Source organism: Chiloscyllium punctatum, chromosome 45 (genome assembly GCF_047496795.1).
Source record: "Chiloscyllium punctatum isolate Juve2018m chromosome 45, sChiPun1.3, whole genome shotgun sequence".
In the NCBI taxonomy this organism is placed as follows: Eukaryota; Metazoa; Chordata; class Chondrichthyes; order Orectolobiformes; family Hemiscylliidae; genus Chiloscyllium; species Chiloscyllium punctatum.
In genome coordinates this window covers 45,102,841-45,124,726 of record NC_092783.1, presented here as the reverse complement: position 1 = coordinate 45,124,726, position 21,886 = coordinate 45,102,841, and the positions used below count along the sequence as shown (strand labels likewise).

Below are 21,886 nucleotides of genomic sequence, written 5' to 3'. Positions count from 1 at the left end.
GGTATTTTGTTTTTCTTTCTAGATACTCAATACTGGGTAGAGATTATCGGCAATGTACAACTGAGGGTTGGGATGGCAAGGTTCCATCTTGCGAACGTACGTTCTATTTCTTTCTTTTGTAATGTGACCTGCTCATCCTACCAGACAATATCTCAGTGAATTTTCTTGGAACTTTCATTCACATCTAAGTTTCCTTCCTTTTAGCATTTGTCCATCCTTGAGTTTGGAGTTAAGTCTCCATGGAATAGGAGATAACAGCTGTTCAGTAAATGTATTCAACATAATTTCTTAAAGGCAAAAAAAAATTGAGAAATAGCTTTTCATCAAATAAGTTCTTAGTTCGAGAATTTAATTGTCTGCCTTTCTGAAAATGTTGGCATTGAAACATGGAACTGAGTTTTAATTTAGGATGGGCAGTTTAGGCGGTGCTAAGATGTTGTTCTATGTGATAGTGTTTGCCATTTTTGCAGTGGGAAACCAAGGAAGTGAAAGTGACAGGTAAAAAATGTGCAGGAAATATTAATGGTCTATAATTAAACCAGGCATTTACTCCATTCCCTTTCTTTTCCATTCCCATTGTGTGCTCCAATTAGATCAGTATCTTCATTCTACTGAATTCATTGTGTTAGTGCAGTACATAGTTGCAGATCTAATTTGAATGAAAGCAATGGTTTTTAAAGAGGTGACAAAAATATGGAGAAACATACCAATGGTTTTGATGCTAAGGAGAAACCGAGATCATTAAGTGATTCTCTCACTTCTGTATTTTAATTCATTCTTCTTTAATTATCCCTGGTGATCAAGTATGACTTGCTTCACTCGGAGTCAATGGATTCTGAGATGGCTATTAAGTCCAATAAGTTCTATGCATATTCTGCTATATTTAAGAGCAGATGCTGTTTGGAGGTTTTGGGGGATGCCTTCCGAAACCTCAACATCACCTTTGTGTGTTCCTGATAAATTCTGTCTGCATCCATGTTTTCTAAAATTACCCTTCTTCCAATGTGTTTGGTCACAAGCCAGGACTTCCAAGAGGAGTCAGTAGAAATTTTTGACCTCTTCAGGGATGCAGTGTTGTCAACCTTTAGGCAAATACGTCTCTTGCTGCAAATGAGTTCTAAGTAGGGCAATTGCTTCAAGAACCTAGTATCAGGCGTAAGAATGAAATGTCCTATCCAGTAGAGTTGGTTTTGTGTGGTTACCAATACTAAACAAGTTCAAACACTCTTGCAATAAGCAAATATGTTCTATTAACCACATTGAAGAAGTTTGAGAATTGGATTCCAAAGTTAATGAAACTTGTTATTCTGCAGAGTTGTGTAGTAGATTCTTATCTTCATGCTATAAATGACAAGTGCAACAAAAGAATTATTAAAGATTTTTGATAATTATAGCTTGTCTCATTTTATTTTTACATGCAGCAATAAACTGTGGTAACCCTGGCAATATTCTGAATGGGTATTATGAGGCACCAAACAACACAATTGGAAATAAAGTGATTTTTTATTGTGATGTTGGGTGAGTTTTCAGAATATAAATTTATTGTATAATTTTGCTAAAAAAAATACTAGTTTAATGTTAATGGCAAAGCAATTTTCAGACGGCTGTATTTCAATGTTTACATTTCTAATAACAAATCCCCATGTAAACACCAATGAGGCTTCTAGTCTTTAAAATTTCAGAGTGATGAAGGCTGAGGATCTTTTGGTCTGATTTTGGAACATTAATGGAAAGATTAAATTGCTAAATGTATTACACCTGGAACCATATACCTAGATCACCACTGGATGGCTGCACCTGCTGATTCTTAAAAATGTGTAAATCATATTGTGATTTGTTGCCAACAGGAGTTGTACACTCCAAATGCTCCTTCTGTGTACTGTACTTTTATGGAGTCAGACCAGAGTTTATTTTTAGCAATAATATGATTCCAACTTCATTTTTTGCTGTCAATCTTGTTTCACTTTATTTTAATGAGCAATTTGTTGATAGGTGAATATAATTTTCCTCTTTAGAACTCAAATTCTTACCTGGTCAGCAAACTATATTGTTTTTACAATTGCTGTTTGGGTCATTGATACAGGTGGTTTGCTTTGCTTCTCCTAGGTACAAATTGGTGGGTAGAGATTATCGACAATGTACAGCTAAGGGATGGGATGGTGATGTTCCAGCTTGTGAACGTAAGTTATGTTTCCTTGTTTTGTAAGGTTAATAGTAGCAGGCAGTGTTCCTGATAGAATTGCTAGCAATAGAAAATTGCAACCTTTTGATTGTTCCACAGGTTGAAAAGAGAGAATTGTTCCTCACTTCAGGCTTTGATCACAGAGAATGTTGGACAAAGACATTTAAAACACATTGGGCCTTCTCCATGGAAATGGTGCAGGCTTCACACTGTAGGCTTTACCAATTGATGTTGAGGTTTCTGCTGATAGAATAAAATCAGTCCATTATGTTCTTGGATTGCTGCTGAAGGTTGTTGCTGGTCAAAATAGTGTGCCGTTGTGTGATTGTAGGTTTAGGACTGTCCTGTGTTTAAAATACCATAAAATTAGGAAAAAACAATTCCAACTTTATTGTGAGCTAATAATCAGAACGATTATGTAGTTGTATATTTCGTCTTCATATTGAAAACTTGTGAATAGCAATGAAAAGACCGGTGGGGACTTCCAATTTTTCTGTTACTTATGCCTCTTATTTTCTGTATAGCAATAAACTGTGGAAACCCTGGTTCAATTCTGAATGGATATTACAAAGCATCAAAATGGACAGTTGGAAGTAATGTTACATTTTATTGTGAAGTCGGGTGAGTATTCAGTATCTAAATCACTAAATAATTTTAGTAATGGCCTCTATTATTTTAAAGTTGTTATTTAGACAATGTTGGATGACCACATATTCAATATATTTCTTATAGAAGCTCTTCACATTAACTCTGAGTGAGGCTTCAATCCTAACCAGAAGATTAAGCAAAACCCTTAGTACTGATCAAGTTGGGGAATGTTTGTGTTGGAATAGGAACATTAATGCAAAAATAGAACTGTTAAATGTGTTATTGGTTGAAAAATCCATGAGCAGAGAGACAAACCAGATGTCACCAGGTGCTGTTTCTACAAAATGATTAACTTGTATTAGAAGTCAGCATGACAGTGAGTTTTATATGCCTATGTTTCATCTGTGCACTGTTGTTTTATGGGGTCTAACCTTTACTTTCATGTTTAAATATAAATGCAACAGCATTTGATTCCTATTTTAGTGTTCTCCTACCCTACAGCTATATTTGATTCATTTTTCTTTCTTGAGGGTTTAGTACATTTTTCCTTCATGAACCTCAAAATTCTTACATATTCTGCCTAGTGACCCATTTTTCCAGTTAATTTTCCTGTCTGATAACAGTTGGCTTACCATTCTTTTTTAGATACAAAATTATTGGCAGACATTACCGACAATGTATGGCTGATGGGTGGGATGGTGAGGTTCCATCCTGTGAACGTAAGTAAATGTTTCTGTATTTTGTAAAGTGACTGCCTTGTACGTCTGATAAAATGATTGAGTCACTTACAGTGAGTCATCATGGCTCATGTTCAAATTTTTACATACACTAATTTGGCATTCTCTGGCTTGGAATTCTGTTTTGAATGGGAGATAAAAATGACTTTTTGCTTTTCTACCCAAGGGTCATGTTACGAGGCAAAGTGCTGAGTTTCATTGGGTAATAGAAAGTTTAGGAGAAGCTCATTTTATTTGTATTCTAGAATTAGTAATTTGGCTCATGGAAATTAAAGGTATAGGAAATTACACAATCAATGCTAATTTTCCATGTTTAAATCATACAGAGGGTGGGGTTGAATTACTGCTCCCTTATCTGGTGTGCAGAGTCTGGATATTTTCTGATTCAACAACAGAATTTAGGAGAAACTTCCATAAATGGGCAATTTTCCACTTCCAGATCTGAGAGTGCAAAGTGACTGTTAGGCCTGTTATTTCCTGAAATAATTTTGAGGCTGCCACCGGGACTTTGGAATGTTAGATTTACTGAAATTGCAATTTTTATTAATTATATAATGTTAACTCACTAAAATTGAAAGAGCAAGGAGCCTAAATAACATGATGATACGATGACTTTATCTTATCCACTTTATACATACTTTCATGTCTATTCTTATCAATCCCAAAAGGGTACTCTGAACTATCCAAATGAATACTTGACCTCCCACAGGAACTCTGGCTAACTTTTAGTATTAGTTCTTTTCCTCTATTTTGTCATGTTTTGGAAATCTGTATAATAAAAATTACTTGTTAATTAAAATTTGAGGCAATAATACTTTGTGTTGCTGCCTTTGCAAACTGTGAAGTACAACTTGCCCTCATTCTACCACCACCCCACACAACAAAAATGGGGAGTAGAGGATGCAAGCTGTAGGCAAGGTTGATATAAATTACCCAAATCTCCAGGACTCATACTTTCAGAGTGATCCAAAACCATCCATCTCTATGAAATGTTCCATGCCCTGGACTAGTGACTGAATGCTGTACAGTGCTCAAACAACATGAGAATGATGGCCAAAACTGATCCGACAGCTCCTAAAACATCCAGGAAAATTGTATTGCAGAGATGACCAATCAGAGCAAAGTGGGGGATAGACTTTGTGGGGAACTGCTCCTCCAGTCAGAACTCTTATCTCTAGTGCTTCTCCAACCACAGGTTGCTTCTCACCCAACTTTCCTGTTGATGGTTTCATTCCTAATCTGCAGCAATTGTGGCAGCGATGAAGCCTGTGGTTGGCAGAGCAACTAAGAAGATAAGTGGCTGCATTGAGCATGTCAGTGGCATTGGTGTTTGCCAAGCTGGGAGTTATTGTCAGCTGGATTTGAGGATAGCCTGGGGCTTGTTATCAGTTGAGTCTTTAGATTATTGTTGGCTGTGTTCAGATAAGGCAGGGAGTACAATCAGCTGGGTAAGGGGTGAATGCCATCAGATAGTTCCAGTGATTGTCAACAGTGGAGTTAAAGGATTTCATCAGTCTGGCATGGGGAGTGCTGTCTGTTGCAGTGCATTGGGGTTAAAACAGAGGGTTACAGAGTTGGAAGTTGAACCACTTGATAGCAATTATCCCTGAGTTCATCAGAGGTCAGTTGTGCCTCAGGGATTCAATGGGACTTCTTGCCAGCAAATATTGCATTCCCTATTGTCAGTCACTCAATGCATGATATTGGGACCTGGCATTGGGGGAAGGGGACACTGAAAGCCATCTTAATGTCCTGTGTTGTGACTCACTGCACACAATTCTTTAGTGACTGCTCCTACACATTCCACATCACAATCTCAACTCTCACCAGTGGTGTCCTAGGATTCAGTGAAGATCCTTTTGCTGGGTCCTGGAGCCTGAATGGCAATAGCCATCAGTCATAATGACATTGCTGAACAATGTCACTGGCTTATGAAGTTGGATACCTAACATTAAGTTGAATTGCTGCTGATGACTGATGTGTGTCCACTCACAGTGCTGTTGCAGACAGACAACGGTTTGTCATCATGAGGTATTAAGGATTGAGAAAAAGTCTTTCTGTGTGTTACTATATCAAAACCTGAATTCCAAATTTGAGAAAATTTGATCTTGTTGTCAATTTTATTGTGATATGCATGTTTATGTAAAGTATTGCAATTAAAATTCTATTGTTTGGAGTCTTGTTTCTAGCTTTTCACATTATATTTCCTGTGCAGCAATAACCTGTGGTAACCCTGGGGAGATTCTGAATGGACATTATAAGACACCAGATGGGACAGTTGGAAATAAAGTGCATTTTTATTGTGACTTTGGGTGAGTATTCAGTCAATAAATTCCTGAAAAAATTTTGATGTAATCATTAAAATAACGTGCCACCTTTTGTGCATGACATTTGTGATGATGGTTGAGCATATGAGTTGTGATTTTTAGCATTTTAGCATTGAATTGAGAGTTTTAAAAGGAATCACTGTACTGATTAAAGTCAGTGATGTTAGAGCTTACATTGGAATATTAATGCACAGTTGGAAATGCTGGACATGTTAATGATCCCTAGACATAGAAGTTGAGATCAACACAGGACATCAGAGTCTGCTAATTCTTCAATTGATTGAATTATATTATAACTCGGCTCCAAAGTGAGGTAGATGTATCAATATTCTTCCTGCGCACTAGTTTTTTATGGAGTGTAACCAGCTCTTTTTATTTTAGTAAAAACGTGACTATTTGATTCTTTCATTAATCTGCAGTCTAATTCTGTTTTTTTAAATGTATATATATTTTGATCGATCCTTTTCTCTTTCAAGTTTTTGGATTTCAAATGTGGTCAGTGAACGAACATTTCCCAATTGACCTTCAATTTACTCATGCAAGTGGTTTGCTTCTCTTTTTCTAGATACAAGATAGTGGGTAGAGGTTATCTGCAATGTACAGCTGAGGGTTGGGATGGTGATGTCCCATCCTGTGAATGTAAGTTACATTTAATTGCTTTGTAAAGCTACTGATTTGCTGCTAAGTGCAAAAAGACTGACCTGCTTCCAGTGATTTATTGTGTAATGTTGGTTTGGTACCCAAACTTTCTTCTCTGCAGTAGTTTTACATCCTGTAGCTTGGAATTCAGATTTCCTAGAATGGGAGGAAATGTCTATTCAATGCTCTAATCTACATTGCATATTAAAGTACACATTGTGTGCAATGAGAAATAGCCATCAAGTCATTCCAGTGCCTTCTAGAAGATTTTACAGTTTTACATCGTACAAGTGGTACTGTTAGAGCAAGGAGTTGAGTTTTGGTGTAAGAAGCCCTTAATGTTAGCAGAGTTTAGCTGATAAAAAGTGACCATTGGACCTTGGGTGATTCAGGTGAAGTGACGAGAAGTTAAAGGCAAGTGTAATTAATGCTGCTAATCCCTTCTCTTTTTCTCCTAGACAGTAAGGACTGCAGAGGCTGGAAACCAGAGTCAATAAAATGTGGAGCTGGAAGAGCACAGCAGGTCAGACAGGATGGAGGGTCCTGATGAAAGGTCCTGGTGATGAAATTGTTGACTTTCTTGGTCCTCCAATGCTGTCTGATCCACTGTATTCTTCCAGCTCTACATTTTATTGACTCTTTTTGATCTATTCCTGTCTAAATATCTTACTATGACTTTAGTTAACTGAATTAATTGAATTACTTCTACCATTGGGAGAGTTGCAATAATTGACATTCGAGTCAAAATTATAGATTTTAATGGGGCAACAAACAAAAATGGTATAGGTTTTAGTGGTGGTGGTGATCAGACAAACAAATAACACTATGGAAGTGGAAGTAAATAATCTTTGATTTGGAGCAGAAGCTTTGAAAATATTTCCTCCCTTTTATTATCTAGTGTTCTTGAAATGATGGTGGCTATTAAATTAACAATGTTGACTATCTTGTGTATTTTTGCACTAAATTTCGGTGACTAATGTTTATGAACACACCACTCCATCTGCTACTCCATGTAACATTGTCTGTCACCATTTACTAAGTAAGGCTAATTTTGATCAGTACATACATTTTTATGCCAAGTACCTATAAAATGTTGGCGAATTTGGAGGTATGAAACAATTGTATCTCTTCTCTTTTTTTCTTTTGTACAGCAATAACCTGTGGTAACCCGGGTGAGATTCTACATGGGTATTATAATGCACCAAATAAAACAGTTGGAAATAATGTTACATTTTACTGTGACGTTGGGTGAGTATTCAGTGTACAAATTATTGACGGACTATATTATTTTAATGTTGTGATGAAGAGAATTTAGATATGCATCTATCTGTTGTTCTTCATTTCTGAACTAATTTCTTCATGTTATTACAGAGTAAGCCTGATTATTTCATTATTTGACATCATAATTTTGCAAAGGACTATAAAAGTGAAGTGGCTTGGCAAACATTTGCTAGGTTGGGTGTATTTTCAGGAAATGTTTGCTTTTTAATTAACTGCTTGATTTTGATTTTTAGAAAGAATTTGTATTTAATAGACATTTCCTCTTTGGACCTTTATAATTCATACCTGGTCAGCACTCTAATATTTCATCAATTATCCAGAAGTTGACAGATAACTGGTGATTTTCTGTTCCTAGATATGCGATGCTGGGTCGTGATTATCGGAAGTGTACACCTGAGGGTTGGGATGGTGAGGTTCCATCCTGTGAACGTAAGTTCTATTTCTCTCTTTAGGAAAGTGACAAATATATCTTCCCAGCTAAATGATAGAGCCATTCTCAATACAGTGCTGGAACTTTGGTTCAATTTCAGGTTTTCTTCCTTATAATATTCATCCACCTTGGAGTTCATTCATCTTGGAATTGGAAGAAATAATGATTAATGATTTTATTCAGCATTGCATACTAAAGAAAACTAAAGTGTGATTTGAGAAATGATATTTCATTAGATCAATTGTTTGTATGAAAATTGAATTATCTGCTTTCCACATATATTAATGTTGAAGCATAGAATATATATTCCTAGCTGGATATTAAAGTGGACTGCATCATTTAGCAGGCACTAACATTAGTGTAACTGACAAGCATGTAATTTTGGCCATTGGAAATCTAGGAAGTGGAAGTGACAGGTAAAGGAAAAGTGCAGCCAATATCAATGGTCTGTAATTAAACCTGGCATATACTGTCTTCTTTTCCCTTCCCACACCCATTTTATGCTCCAAGTAGTTTTGTATTTACATTTAACTGAATTAGTTGTGGTACTGAAGCATATTGTACTGATCAAGCTGAAGTGAAAGTGATAATTTTAGAGGGGAGACAAAAACATAAAGGCAGACTTTTAGGGTAATGTTGCTGAGGTCGAGCAGTAAATGCTGTGGAACAAAAAGTAAGTGGTCTTTGAGATGACACTGGTACCTGAAGTTATTCCTTCACTTTGGTGTTCTACCTTTTTCTTCTCAGTCCCTAAGGATTAAGTGTGACTTGCTTCCATTCTGGTTCGGTGGGTTTTGAGATTGGTATTAAGTCCAATGTGTGATTTGCAAACTCTGCCACATTTGGAGCAGGTGGTGTTGGAATGATTGGATAAATGAGTTATATGGGAGTTGTGAAATTTCTCAGAGGCCTCAACCTCACCTTTCAATGTTCCTGATGGAGTCTTTCTATGTTCAATGTTTACCACTTCCTCACCACTGATGTTCAGTTGCAGTGGTGCATATTATCTACAAAATACACTGCAGAAATTCATCAAAGATCGTTAGACAGCACCTTCTAAATCCAGCAGCACTTCCATCTAGAAGGATGGAGAACAATACCACCTGCATATTCCTTTCCAAGTCACTCACCAACTTGACTTAGGAATATATTGCCCTTCCTTCAGTATCACTGGGTCAAAATCCTAGAACTCTCTCCTTAATGGCATTGTGGAATCAGCTAAAGCACCTGCATTGCAGCAATTCAAGAAGGCAGTTCACCACCACCTTGCTCAAAGACAACAAGGAACAAGCAATACATCCTGGCAGTTTGCGACATCCCACATCCTACAAGTGAATAATTTTTTTAAAGTTCTGAATTTCTGTTATCATCCTCAGATTCCTGTCACGAATGAGTTCCAAGTCAAGCAGTTGCTTCAAGAGTCTCATACAAGAATGACATGCCCTGCCCAGCAGAGTTGGTTTTGTGTAATTATTGCCTTTCTACTGGGCAAATTTTAACTGCCACAGAGTAAAAGGAAGCATCGTATTAATCATTTTGAAAAAAAAAATTAGATTCCAAAGTTAATTTGCCAAACTAACCAATGATATAATTGCATTGTATCTTTCATGTTAAATACCTTGCAAATTGCAATGAAAGAAATGGTGAAGATTTTGGAGTTTTGTGACATTTCTACCTTTTCCATCTTATTTTTTGTGTAGCAATTAACTGTGGTAACCCTGGCAATGTTCTGAATGGATATTATGTGGAACCAAATGTCACAGTTGAAAATAAAGTTACCTTTTATTGTAATGCTGGGTGAGTATTTACTACATTAACTAAGAACTAATTTTACTGAAAGACTGCTAATCTAATGTTTGTTCAGAAGACATTTTCAGGGAATTATATTTTTGATATTTTGCATCTCTGTTAAGTGCTTTCCATGTGAACATGAGTCAGGCTTCCAATTCAATGCTGAGCTGGCAATTTGTTTTTTTAAAAAAGTCTTTATCAACATACCTGCATGGGTTTGGAATATCTATAGGCAGATAGAAATGTTAAATGTGATTCTAATGCCGAGGCCTATATGCTGAGATCAACACTGGATGACTTTATAAGCAGTCTTCCTCCAAATGCTTCAGCTATATTTTAATTAGTTCCAAGGTGAGCTGGTGCATCATGTTCCTCCTGTAAATTTTATTTTACATACAGGTGATCTACATCATACTTAGCAATAGTGCAATTCTATTTGATTACAAATGCACTTTCTTGCATGTGTGTTTGTTGATCAGTAAATAGATTTTTCCTCTGTGGACTTTTAATTTCCTATCTGCTGTGCCAATTTTACAACTTCTCAAAATAAAATTCAGGTTATTGATTCAAGTGGTTTGCGTCTGTTTTTCCAGATACAAGCTTTTGGGTCGAGATTATCGGCAATGTACAGCTGAAGGATGGGATGGTGATGTTCCATCCTGTGAATGTAAGTGTTGTTGCCTTTTATTTTTACCCTAAAATTAACTGACTTGCTTATATGTGTCAAATGATTGAGCCACTTTCATTGAATTGTCATGTAATGTTACTCCACATCAAGTTCTCCAGGATTTTAGCATCTTCAACCTTTGAGTTTGAATTAGTGGAATGGGATTTAAACAATTGTTCAGTGTTTTGATTCAGTCTTTCATGAGGATTTTGAACTGTGAAATGACAAATGATCATTTGATTTCGTGGTTAGCTACCTTACAGCTCCAGGGACCTGGGTTTTATTTCTGCCTTGGATGATTCTCTTTGTGGAGTTTGCACATTCTCTCCATGTCTGTGTGGGTTTCCATCGAGTGCTCTGGTTTCCTTCCATAGTCCAAAGATATGCAAGTTAGGTGGATTGGCCATGCTAGATTGCCCTGTAGTGTCCAGGAATGTGCAGGTTAGGTGGGTTGACCATGGAGTTTTGCTGTATGACCTCAATATCTTTTCCACTTTTGAACCATCGCATACATTCTCACTTGCACAGTAAACTTTGTGTGATCATGTGCAAAACAGATAGACATTAATAGGATGCACAGCCAGATAAGACAGAGATACATGAAGTAAATACATTTTAAGAGAAGAGAGGAAAATGTGAGTGGTGAGGAACTTGAAAAAGAAACGAGTTTAAGGGATAAGAAAGTGAGCTGTAAGAGTGCAAGCACAAAAGACCTGGAAGTGAAGGGCTAAGCATAAGAAGAGCAAAAGGCAGGAAGTGAGAAATATTTCTTTACTCACAGATTTCCATTAGCGTTATGTGATGAAGTTATGAAACTATGAAATCAGTTTCTATGGTGATATGCAAAATTTCTCTAAGTGGGCTTTTAACTTTTGATCAGCTGAGATCCTCAGTTGAGTAAAGTTACATTCAGCAGAAATCATCATTTGTTGTGACGTCACTTGTTACAACATCACTTTAAGGACTGAATATGTTTATGAATCAGATCAGGATGCATGTAAAGGTCTGCAGTTGTGTCTTTGTGAAGTCAAGTACTTCTATAAATATTCTGAGTGTTGAGTGAACCTATTTCAGATTTTCAAGTAAAATGAATCTACACCATTTACCAATCTTGTATGAGAATTGTAACTTTGTATTATGAAATCAACACCACAATGCTGATGTACAATATCCCCAATGCTAGTGTTACCTCAGTTTTGATGCTCAGAAAACAGTGAAAGAGGATGGAGAGGCTCTGTTGTTTATTTTTCAAAACAGTGTTTTTTAATTTACATGTAACAATTGGTGATATGTAGTTAGACCTTCAAAAGTAAGCTGGCATAGTGAAAGAAAACACAAAATCTTTTAAACCATTAACTTCTGTGTTAATAACTTGGTCTCTTTTAAACTCTTACAGCACAAAGTGCACTTGTAGGAATGACTACTGGTAAGTAGGAAAACCAGATAATACAAATATTATTAGTTGCACTGAAGTGCTTTGATTTAGTATTTGCTAACATTTGATAATCAAAACTGTACATTTAAAATGTAATGACTGAATTAGTGTTTTGATTGTTCAAACTGGTAAGTATATAAATCTTGAGTCAGAATGATTATTAATGAGGCTTTAATACTTTTTAATAATGTTTTGAAATGAGCTTTTTTAATCTTTGTGCTGGTTTTCTCAGTAAGTGAGGCTTTGAGCCGGATTTGTGCCTTGTGTGTCTAATAAACAATTTAGGATAAACATAATTATGTCCGATAAAAATAATTAATAATTCTCATGCTGGATTTCATAGACAACTCATCTTTCTTAGTCAGTCAAAAAGTGTGGTGCTGAAAAGGCACAGCAGGTCAGGCAGCATCTGAGGAGCAGGAAAGTTGACATTTTGACCATAAGCTCTTCATCAAGAATGTGGGGTGAGAGGGGTGGTGCAAAGGGGGTGAGAGATAAATGGGACGGGGTGAGGCTGGGGAAAGGTATCTGGAAATGCAATAGGTAGATGAAGGTGGGGGTGATAGTGATAGCGGAGGGTGGAGCGGATAGGTGGAAAGGACAGTTTAAGAAGGTGATGCCGAGTTGGCAGATTGGATGTGGGATTGGTGGGGGGAGGGGAGATCAGGAAACTGGTGAAATTAACATTAATCCCAAGACAGAAGATAAGGTGTTCTTCCTCCAGGTGTCATTGGCTAGAATTTGGCAGTAGAGGAGGACCAGGACTTGCATGTCCTTGGTGGAGTGGGAAGGGGAGTTGAAGTGTTCGACCACAGGGTGGTGGGTCATTTTTCTTCATGCACAGTTCAGCTTGCCTATTTTAAAACTGAAGCATGTGTGTTTGACTGGCTTGGTTAATAGAAATAGTTTTCTTAAGTAGTTATGTTTATCTGTCTGTCAAAGTTCTTATTGTCTTTATTAACTAGTTCCAACTTTCTCAGAATGGAAGACTGTTTCTGGTGCTGATAAGTTGTCTTGAAGCCTGTTTTATACTGTTATGCATAAACTTAAGAATGAATAGAACTATGTCCAGTGAACTGTACATTTTAATCTGAATTTACCATCAAAAATAAGAGAAATGGAGGTCCTTAAGGAGAAGAATAGAAAAAACTTGTTGAAAACTGAAACTGAAATAATGAATAAACAACATGGAATTCAGAAGGGAAAGACTTGCTCCTTTGCTCCCACTTCTGAACTTGCCCCCCCAGAGGAACACAGTCACTCATTGTTATTTTCATCAGGATGCGCTCATAATTGCCCTGGAGGTGGGCTTGTGATCCAATTAAGAAGGGTGGATGGGCAATCCAAGTTGGAGGGCCAATCAGAGGCCTTCCAACTTGAAAGGAACAACAGGCTGCAATTGAAGGGAAGTTAAAGAGAGGTTGCTTCAAAATAGAGGCATCTTCTCGCTTTCTTTTGGCTTTTTCCTATATTTACCATCTTCCAACACTGTTGAAAGATTACCTTTTTATAATTTTTATATATGACATACATTTCCTAATGCTAATCCTCCCCATTCATCTGGGCTGGGGACTGAGATTGCATGCTAACTTGCCTTCGCCAGTCGTTGTGTTCTTTGGTGGCTCACGGGACCTGCGATGCAACATTAATCCAATTCACATCCTGAGGACAGATAGAAGTATTACCAACTAGGAGGTCATGTCAGTTGTGCAAGATTCTCTGGTATCTTGATTAATGATTGAGAGAGAAAATGCACACACAAAACTCAAGGTACAGCTGTATTGAACCCAAGGAAAAATCCCAACTATTACTATCTTGAGATTTCAAGGATAATGTTGGTGGGGAGATTGTTTAGAGTCATACTAAGCTAGAAGCAGGTGAAAACCTAGGCAAATATGTTATTTTAGACCCTGGATTTTGCAGTCAGTAGCAAAGCAAAAGCATCTGGCACTGACAACAGAAAGTTTTGCCAAGATATCTCACAATCTCAGTGTTTGGGGACTTCATATAAAATAGTGAAACTATACACTTTGGTATCTTTCACTTAGTTGTATAGAATTTGATAGAGTTTATTTGATTAAATCCAGCAGTATGAATGAAAACAATTTACAGGAAGGTAAAATCTGTAAAGGGATACTAATATAGTAGTCATAGAGCTGTACAACATGGAAATAAACACTTCAGTCCAACTTGTCCATGCTGACCAGATATCCCGAATAAATGAAGTCCCATTTTTCAGCATTTGGCCCACATCCTTCTTAAACCCTTCCTATTCATATATATATCCAGATGCACTTAAAATGTTGTAATTGTACCAACTTCCTCCACTTCCTCTGACAGCTCATTCCATATACACAACACCATCTGCATGAAAAAGTTGTCCCTTGGGTTTTTAAAAATCTTTTCCCTCTCACCATAAACCTATGCTGACTAGTTTTGGAATTGAAATGTGTCCAACTTAGAGAAATGTTACCAGTTTAAGAAATATTTCAGCCTTTTTAAAAAGCAGGTCTGGCTAAGAAATCTTTACTTTCGAGTATCCACGTGTTTATTTCTAATTGAGTCATTGTGTATCTTATGTATACATTTTAAGGAATTAACATGGGTGTTGTTGCTGTCCTTGGCTTCATTTTTTGTGCTGCATGCTGTTATCGAAAACGATCATTATCAAACAAAGGGTAAGACTATTTTCTATTTGTTAGATAGTTTTCTATCTTCAGAAAAGCTATCCATAAATTTTTAATCTTTATTCCACCACTCTCCTCATCTACTATTCTAACCTGCCCTTCATGGTCCTGACTTTCCCCTAGCCTGCAACACAAATTTTTCTCTTGCTTCCTTGTTGAACTTTACTTGATTTACTTGATTATAGCTAAGAAACTTGAAAATAAATACAGGTTTTCCATATAAAAATTCAGTCAAGCGACTAGTTCAAAAGCTTTTCCATTTAGCCATCACTTTCTTTACTCAAGCAGGGTCACTGGTTAGTAGTATCTGAAAGACCAGCAAGTGTGTTGAATCTTGTGCAATAGTGAGTCATTTGGTAAATGTTTTGAGATTGGAAAAATTAGATTCCCGACACTGAAGAGAAAATTCGATATTCCATCCAAGATTTTAATGATTTGACAAGAATGTTGCGAGTGAACGGCAAGGAGCCTGCTTTCATGCACTAACATCTCTATATTACTTAAGCTCGCTTTGTTTATATGCATATCACTTTTTTTCTTCCAACTCACAACAAGAAAGTCTGAGCAGAGATAAAATGGAGAATCTCAGCAGGTCACACAGTGGAGAGGGAAACAGAGTTAATGTTTAGAGACCCATATGACTCTTCTCTGGAACTGGTTATGATGCTGCCAAACCGACTGTGTTCCTCCAGCACTTCTCATTTTTATTTAAAATTTTTAGCATCTGCTATAATTAAGTCGGAGCAGATACCTGCCAGCTCCAGCTCTGTTTGGTTGGAATATAACACAGTAATGTAACTGAATCATCTGCTGGAGTGAGACTTGAGGGGCTGTGTGGTCATCTAATTCCTGTGGTCATTAAAGTAACAGCTGCATCGAACTTTTATTGTAGTTCTCTGCTTCAAAGAGTGCACTAAGACCTGTACGGGTTGCTGTATCTTCAACCCACAGATCTATTAAGACTGTTACCAATGCAATAGATGCTGAATGATAGCACTCATCACTTTTTCCTGTTCCCTCATGATGAAGTCAGTACTGGAGCACAAGTTGTAGACTTTGTCAATGTAGCTTGCCTTCCTCCATGTGCAGGGCCCTATAGATTATACTTGTCGCATTGAAAGAGCAATATCTGAATAGACTGACTTCATCATTAAAAAGAGTTCTCCTTGGTCAATTACAAGTAATTGTGATCATCAGTATCTCATCTTAGAAATTGGCAACATGTTTCTTGGATCTACTATGATGTCTATATACTTGATAGATGTGAGGTTCCTGCTTCATTTCAAAGACCAGATGCCTGAAAAGATTGGCTGCAGGGAATAAAGGGCTAACTTGTGCAAACCTGGATGATGATTCCCTTGTGCAATCCACTGACTGAGGCCAAGTTTAGATACAATACAGCTCATTCTTCAACCAGGTCTATCGTGAAACCGACAAAAGACCTCCTGAAGATGAGGTTCCTCTGCTTGTATTGGACTGGAGGGTTGGTGGGGAGGAGGGGGAGGAGGTTTGTCGCACTACACTCCAGACACAGTAATCCCTGCATGTTGTGCCCCGCATAACTGGAACAAAGTTTAAAAATCAAACACCAGATCATAGTCCAACAGATATATTTGAAAGCACTAACTTTCAGAGCACTGCTCCTTCATTAGGTAGCTGTGGAGCAGGATCATAAGGCACAGAATTTATAGTAATAATTATAGTAATAATTTATAGTAATAATTACCGTGTCATGCAACTGAAATAATATATTGAACAAACCGCTCCAAAGATGAAGGAGCAGCACTCTAAAAGCTAGTGTTTTCAAATAAACCTGTTGGACTACACCCTGGTGTTGTGTGATTTTTAACTTTGTCCACTCTAGTCCAAAACCGGCACCTCCACGTCATAACTGGAACAGGCAGAGAGAGAATGTGATGAACACTGAAAAGTTGGGTGAGCAGCTGCAGTCTTCCAAGGAAGAAGATGAGGACATGAAGTGGGAGTAACATCATTCAGCATGATAGAACAGTGCAACTTTTGGTGCATTGAGCCAGACAGGATTTAATTGACACCTGCTTCTAATAGACTGGGTGATCATTCATTAGCTGCAAACTTGATAGTCAAAATGCAAGCAGCCTCTCTTCAGCCCCAGAAGCAAATGCAGCATCTTTTATTTTTTGTTACTTCACTTTAGCTGTTTAATAAAAGTTAACGTTAGCAACAATTTCAAGGTTTTTACAACATGTGATGCTGCCACATTTCAACACTGACGAGATGTTATGCTATGCTAAGCGACTAGAGAAAGAATAAGAATCCTTCGGACACAGTTCTAACAGGGTTTAATGCTGATGATAGATAGCCTCTGTAGCTTCATTCTTGTAGCCGTATTTCAATGACGGTTGAACAGACTGACGCTGATGTAAAAAGAGAATACATTTATAATTATAATCTGCTATTTCCAATGAAGTGTCACCTGTATGCCCTCAGATGCTTTTCTTTTTCATTTTTCTCCCATTATGTCTTTTATGAAAGGCTATTCCTAGCTTGAATTGGTGCACAGCTTTAAATTTGGTCCTGGTGGCGTTCTGAAAGGCCCCAGCAGTGGCAAGTACTTCAGGTGCTGATAAGCTCACAATAGCACTGCTGCAGAAATGTACAGCATGCATGGATGAGTGTTGGTGAAAGAAATACTCCATGAATTCCTTGAAAAATTTTAAATTTTTGGTAAAATTAACCTTCATGGATTTTTATTTGATTAGCAAACACTGTATAAATCAAACATTGAAACCTAATGCTTTCTACATTTTCGAAACCATGGCTGGAAATGACAAGCTCCATATGAGTAAGATGTATTCTGGCTGTCAGAATTGATCAATTTATTTTGTAACAATTACAAGCAATGTTGCCTTGCGGAATATGAAGAATTTTAATTAACTTAACCTATTTAACCTACTTAAACAAAGTAGTGCATTTTGCTTGCTGCATGAAGTTTACAGTCTTTTGCAAATGTACAGTCAGATACATGTAACGTTTTATCATAATTATATTTTAATCCATGCACATCATGTTCCCTTTTTAGGGAATATCATCTTGCCAGCAGTATTCCTATGAGCTCTGATGACAACCAAATGGTCCCTCATTCTGATTCCTGTAATCGTCCAGTATAATTGTTGAAGTTTTCAAATTGAAAAAGGTAAATATTTGTGTAATTCTGTTTCACAAACTGTTCTGTGCTTTCAGTGATCTTATGGTAGTGTTAAAGTATCTGTATTTGAGCATTTATGGGAATTTTCAAATTTTACCGATCTGTGTAATCCTAATTCTCCACTTCTATTTCGCTAAACATTTAAATGTCAGTTAAATATTGATCATACATGCAAAAGATTTACCTTCAGTATTTCAAGCTCTTCCTAAGTATTCCAATGTGACTCAGCTTGCATGATCTTGCTATTTTCCATTATTAAGTATCAGCTACTTTTAAGACCTTTTCCTTTTTTTTCTCCCAGTAGATCAAGAGACTAAAGGGATCTTCATCCAAAATATAGCTTTCCGCAGACTCCCCTTTAAAACAATTCAAAGGACATATGTTGAATCCTCATCCGCTTTAAAGGAAATTTGGAACTACATGTAACAACAATAACATTTTAATAAAACAGTCTGGATTTATTTAGTTTGTTTTGGAAATCCGTGCAGTAACAACTACAATGCACAATCGATAGAAAGATATTTCTTTGGGCATTTAAAATAGTTTAACGATTGCTATTGTGTAAATTATGTGCAATGTTACATTTATTTTAATACATCTTCACCACTTGGTCACTGCACAGTTTCCAAAAAGGCAAAAAGATTCAGACTTGAGTTGTAAACAAAAAAACCAAGGAACTGCAGATGCTGAAAATCAGAAACAAAATCAGATATTACTGGAAAAATTCAGCAGTTCTGGCAGCATCATGGAGAGACAGCAGAGATGATGTTTCAGGTGCAGTGAGCATTCTTCAGAACAGAACAGATATTTCTGTTGATCTGGACCCAAAATTTTGTCTGCACAGATTCTACCAGAACTTTTGAGTTTTTCCAGCAGTTTCTGATTTTGTTTCAGGCTTGAACTAATTGACTTCCTGTGGGAAATACCCAGCTCAGTAAAATAATAAAGTTTGATATTGACTAGTTAGGAGTAAGAGATGAATATCTTTGCCACATTTGATGTTTGATCTTGAGGATATGATAAATGATAGTGTTTGTATATATTACCAACACGAAAGCAAAATATTCTGGATGCTGGAGATATAAAACTTTTTAAAAAGTGCTGCAGAAACTCAGTAAGTGTCTGGTGGAATGTGTCGCAAGAGAACCGGAACCCAATATAACGTTTTAGAGCTGTATATATCATACTAGTTTTTTTAAAAAAATAGATTTGTAAAACTTGTTTACAGAAACTTTTTTTGTATTTTAACATTTGTTTTCTGTTGGTTCAGATGCTTTCATTTTGCTTCCACAAAGAGCTTATATTTCTAGCAACCACATAGTCTAAGCAGTCTTTGAATTTCATTGGTGATAGATATCTGAACATAACCACAATTTAAGTATCTGATTTTGTCTGAAATATTTTTCACCAGTAAATATGGTGGAAACCACCCAATTGGCTAACTCATTTTTCAAAGTCTTAGAACTCATATCATGTTTCCATGGTAGCAACACATCAAATTAATGATAATGGGTTCAACAAATGGTATATCTCCTTTTTAAACAAACAGCACAAATTGTTTGAGACAGTTGTCTTGTCAGCTGATAAGACACCCCTTCTGCCTTTGCAAGGGATGAATCACACATGAAATAGATAATGGAAAAGCTAAAGGAACTATCATAGCTCTATACCGTAAAATCTTTAAGACACAACTTTACATTAATTCCATGAGAAGTTTTCATTATCAGGGCTATCATTCAGCAGATCATGCCTAGTTAAGCTTGCAAAAGTAATATAAATATTCATAGCATATGTATATTAATCTGTAATGCTGATTCTAGAAAAAATGCAGTTTTTAAAAGTTCTTTTGCATCATGTTAATGCCTCTGGTAAGGCCTGTCATTAAGATAATGTAATTTCTATCACCTCAAATGCTTCCATGCTTTTATCTTGCAACAAAACTCTGAATATTCATTCATGATTTTAATATGGTATTGAAGTTTGTAGATAATATTTTTAATAACTTCTGAACCTGAATGCCAAATCACAATGTAATTCCGCAACATTCCAGCTTCCTCAGTTCAAAGTATAAAACAATCCTAAAAGAAAATGTCTGTAATATGTCTTGCATTTCTGCTTTAATTTCCATAAATGTTTGCTTTAATGTTTAAAAACATTTTAAAAAGCACATAACTTCATACTGTTCAAGCAGCTAGTTACATTTTAAAGTTGTAAATCTGCAGGTATTTGATTTTTACCAAATGTTAGATTAACAGATTTCTTTTGTGATGTTTTACTTACATTCTATTTCAGCCTGCCTTGCTGTTATAGTAAAGTGATTTGAATAATTAATAAACACATGTGGGTTATGTGTACATTGGTTTTGTGTGTTTGTGAACAAATTTAAATAAAAGTGATGTAACCTTTTCTTAAAATTTTGTGACCTCATTTATTCTCCACTGAAATAATCACTCCAACAATGCTCAAGTTATTTTCTTTTTAAATTTTCTACTGATGCCTCTTTGTTTTTCACATATCAAAGATGTAGTTATGATTCCTATCAAGAAACAATGGGCAGCATTTTCCCATTGCTAGGAACTATCATTTTTGTTGAGTTTCTTAGAAGGTTTCCCCCACTGAGGTCTAGTGAGTATTCTCACATCATAGTCTCAGACTCACCTCAAAACGACTTATCCAATTCCTAAGTGCCCTTCTCATCTGATGTTATCACTCATTGTAGGTAATAAGCTTACAATACTGACCAGATATCTTGAGATAGGAAATTGTCCCTAGTATTGGCACCATATTTAAAAAGCCATTGTACATCTGCCAAGTGCTAGGATCTGGAACTGTCCTGTACAGTCACCACACAGAAAAATTGACACTCCACTTTACGGACAGGACTGAAAGTTTCTGGTGAATGGGTGATGCAGAGGAAGATTGACCTCTTTCTCAGGACTGAAGCCATGCCACCAGACCCTACCAGCTTGGCCTGAGGTTGCCACCTAAGTCAGTGTGGTATCCATAGTGCAGATAAATGCCTAGCAATACTGTTCTCCACCTTACCAGGGTCCATATTCAATGACCTCACACAAACTATCTCTGCTACTGTACTTATCTCCCAACAAGGCTCCTATTCTGCCACTGTAGTGTGCAGCTCCTAATCACTTTGGGTACCTCACCAATTGTCTCTCAGCTGCACCAGCACAATAGCTATGCCATTCATGTGCATCTGAATGCACTCTCTTCTTCACTTGTTTCAGGGGAGAATGGCATACAGCAGGTCTGAAAGGCTCAGGATTGGCACTGGGTTGCCCAGATTCAGCTTGTCACTACTAAATAGAGGAGATCTTGATATTGGCCAGCGAAGATGGGTTGGGACCAGTCTTGTATCGATGTTGTACTATTCATGACCTAGCAACAGTAAAAAGCTTTGCACAGTACAGTACCAGACCTTTATTAACCCCAGTTACATTTCATCCAAATGTCACAAACTTTACTGCCTGGTCATGATATTCTGTCTTATACCTGTGTCTCACATATACCTGTGGGTACTGTGGGATCATGTGTAAATTACAACCAGAATCGACGAGTGGTGAAAACAGCCTCTTTATTCAGCAACTGCAGTAGCACAAGTTTGAGGCAGCAATAGAGTCCCAAAATATAGTTCTTACATTAGCCTCTTTATATACAGTTCTTAAATATATTAAAAATCCATCAGCATGGTGTTACATTGTTTTACCTATAGTACACAAAGGTTTGAGGAAACATGAGATGGCCTAAACATTTCCTAAATGCTACCTGAAACTCCTGATTGGATTAATTACGAGGTCTGTCTGGTTTGGTTGCACAATTAGGAGGGGTTAGTCCTTTTGTCTTTTAATTTAGTAACTATTAGTGATAATATTAGGTCTATATACTCTAAATAACTTTGAAATTATACCAGTATTTAATAA

The 21,886-nt window shown here is 36.7% G+C and overlaps 1 protein-coding gene across 1 annotated transcript in view; it reads left to right on the top strand.

The window, feature by feature from the left end:
- Positions 1-20,169, top strand: part of LOC140467077 (complement receptor type 1-like) — a 217,952-nt gene extending 197,783 nt beyond the window's left edge. Inside the window, exons 92-106 of the mRNA XM_072563137.1 lie at positions 23-96; positions 1,422-1,518; positions 2,107-2,180; positions 2,707-2,803; positions 3,416-3,489; positions 5,723-5,819; positions 6,400-6,473; positions 7,625-7,721; positions 8,110-8,183; positions 9,885-9,981; positions 10,569-10,642; positions 12,039-12,068; positions 14,671-14,755; positions 17,826-17,939; positions 18,256-20,169. Of these exons, the coding sequence (XP_072419238.1) occupies positions 23-96; positions 1,422-1,518; positions 2,107-2,180; positions 2,707-2,803; positions 3,416-3,489; positions 5,723-5,819; positions 6,400-6,473; positions 7,625-7,721; positions 8,110-8,183; positions 9,885-9,981; positions 10,569-10,642; positions 12,039-12,068; positions 14,671-14,755; positions 17,826-17,913 (1,132 nt within the window). The 3' untranslated portion in view covers positions 17,914-17,939; positions 18,256-20,169. The remainder of the gene's footprint in view (positions 1-22; positions 97-1,421; positions 1,519-2,106; positions 2,181-2,706; positions 2,804-3,415; positions 3,490-5,722; positions 5,820-6,399; positions 6,474-7,624; positions 7,722-8,109; positions 8,184-9,884; positions 9,982-10,568; positions 10,643-12,038; positions 12,069-14,670; positions 14,756-17,825; positions 17,940-18,255) is intronic.
- The last annotated feature ends 1,717 nt before the right edge of the window (positions 20,170-21,886 follow it).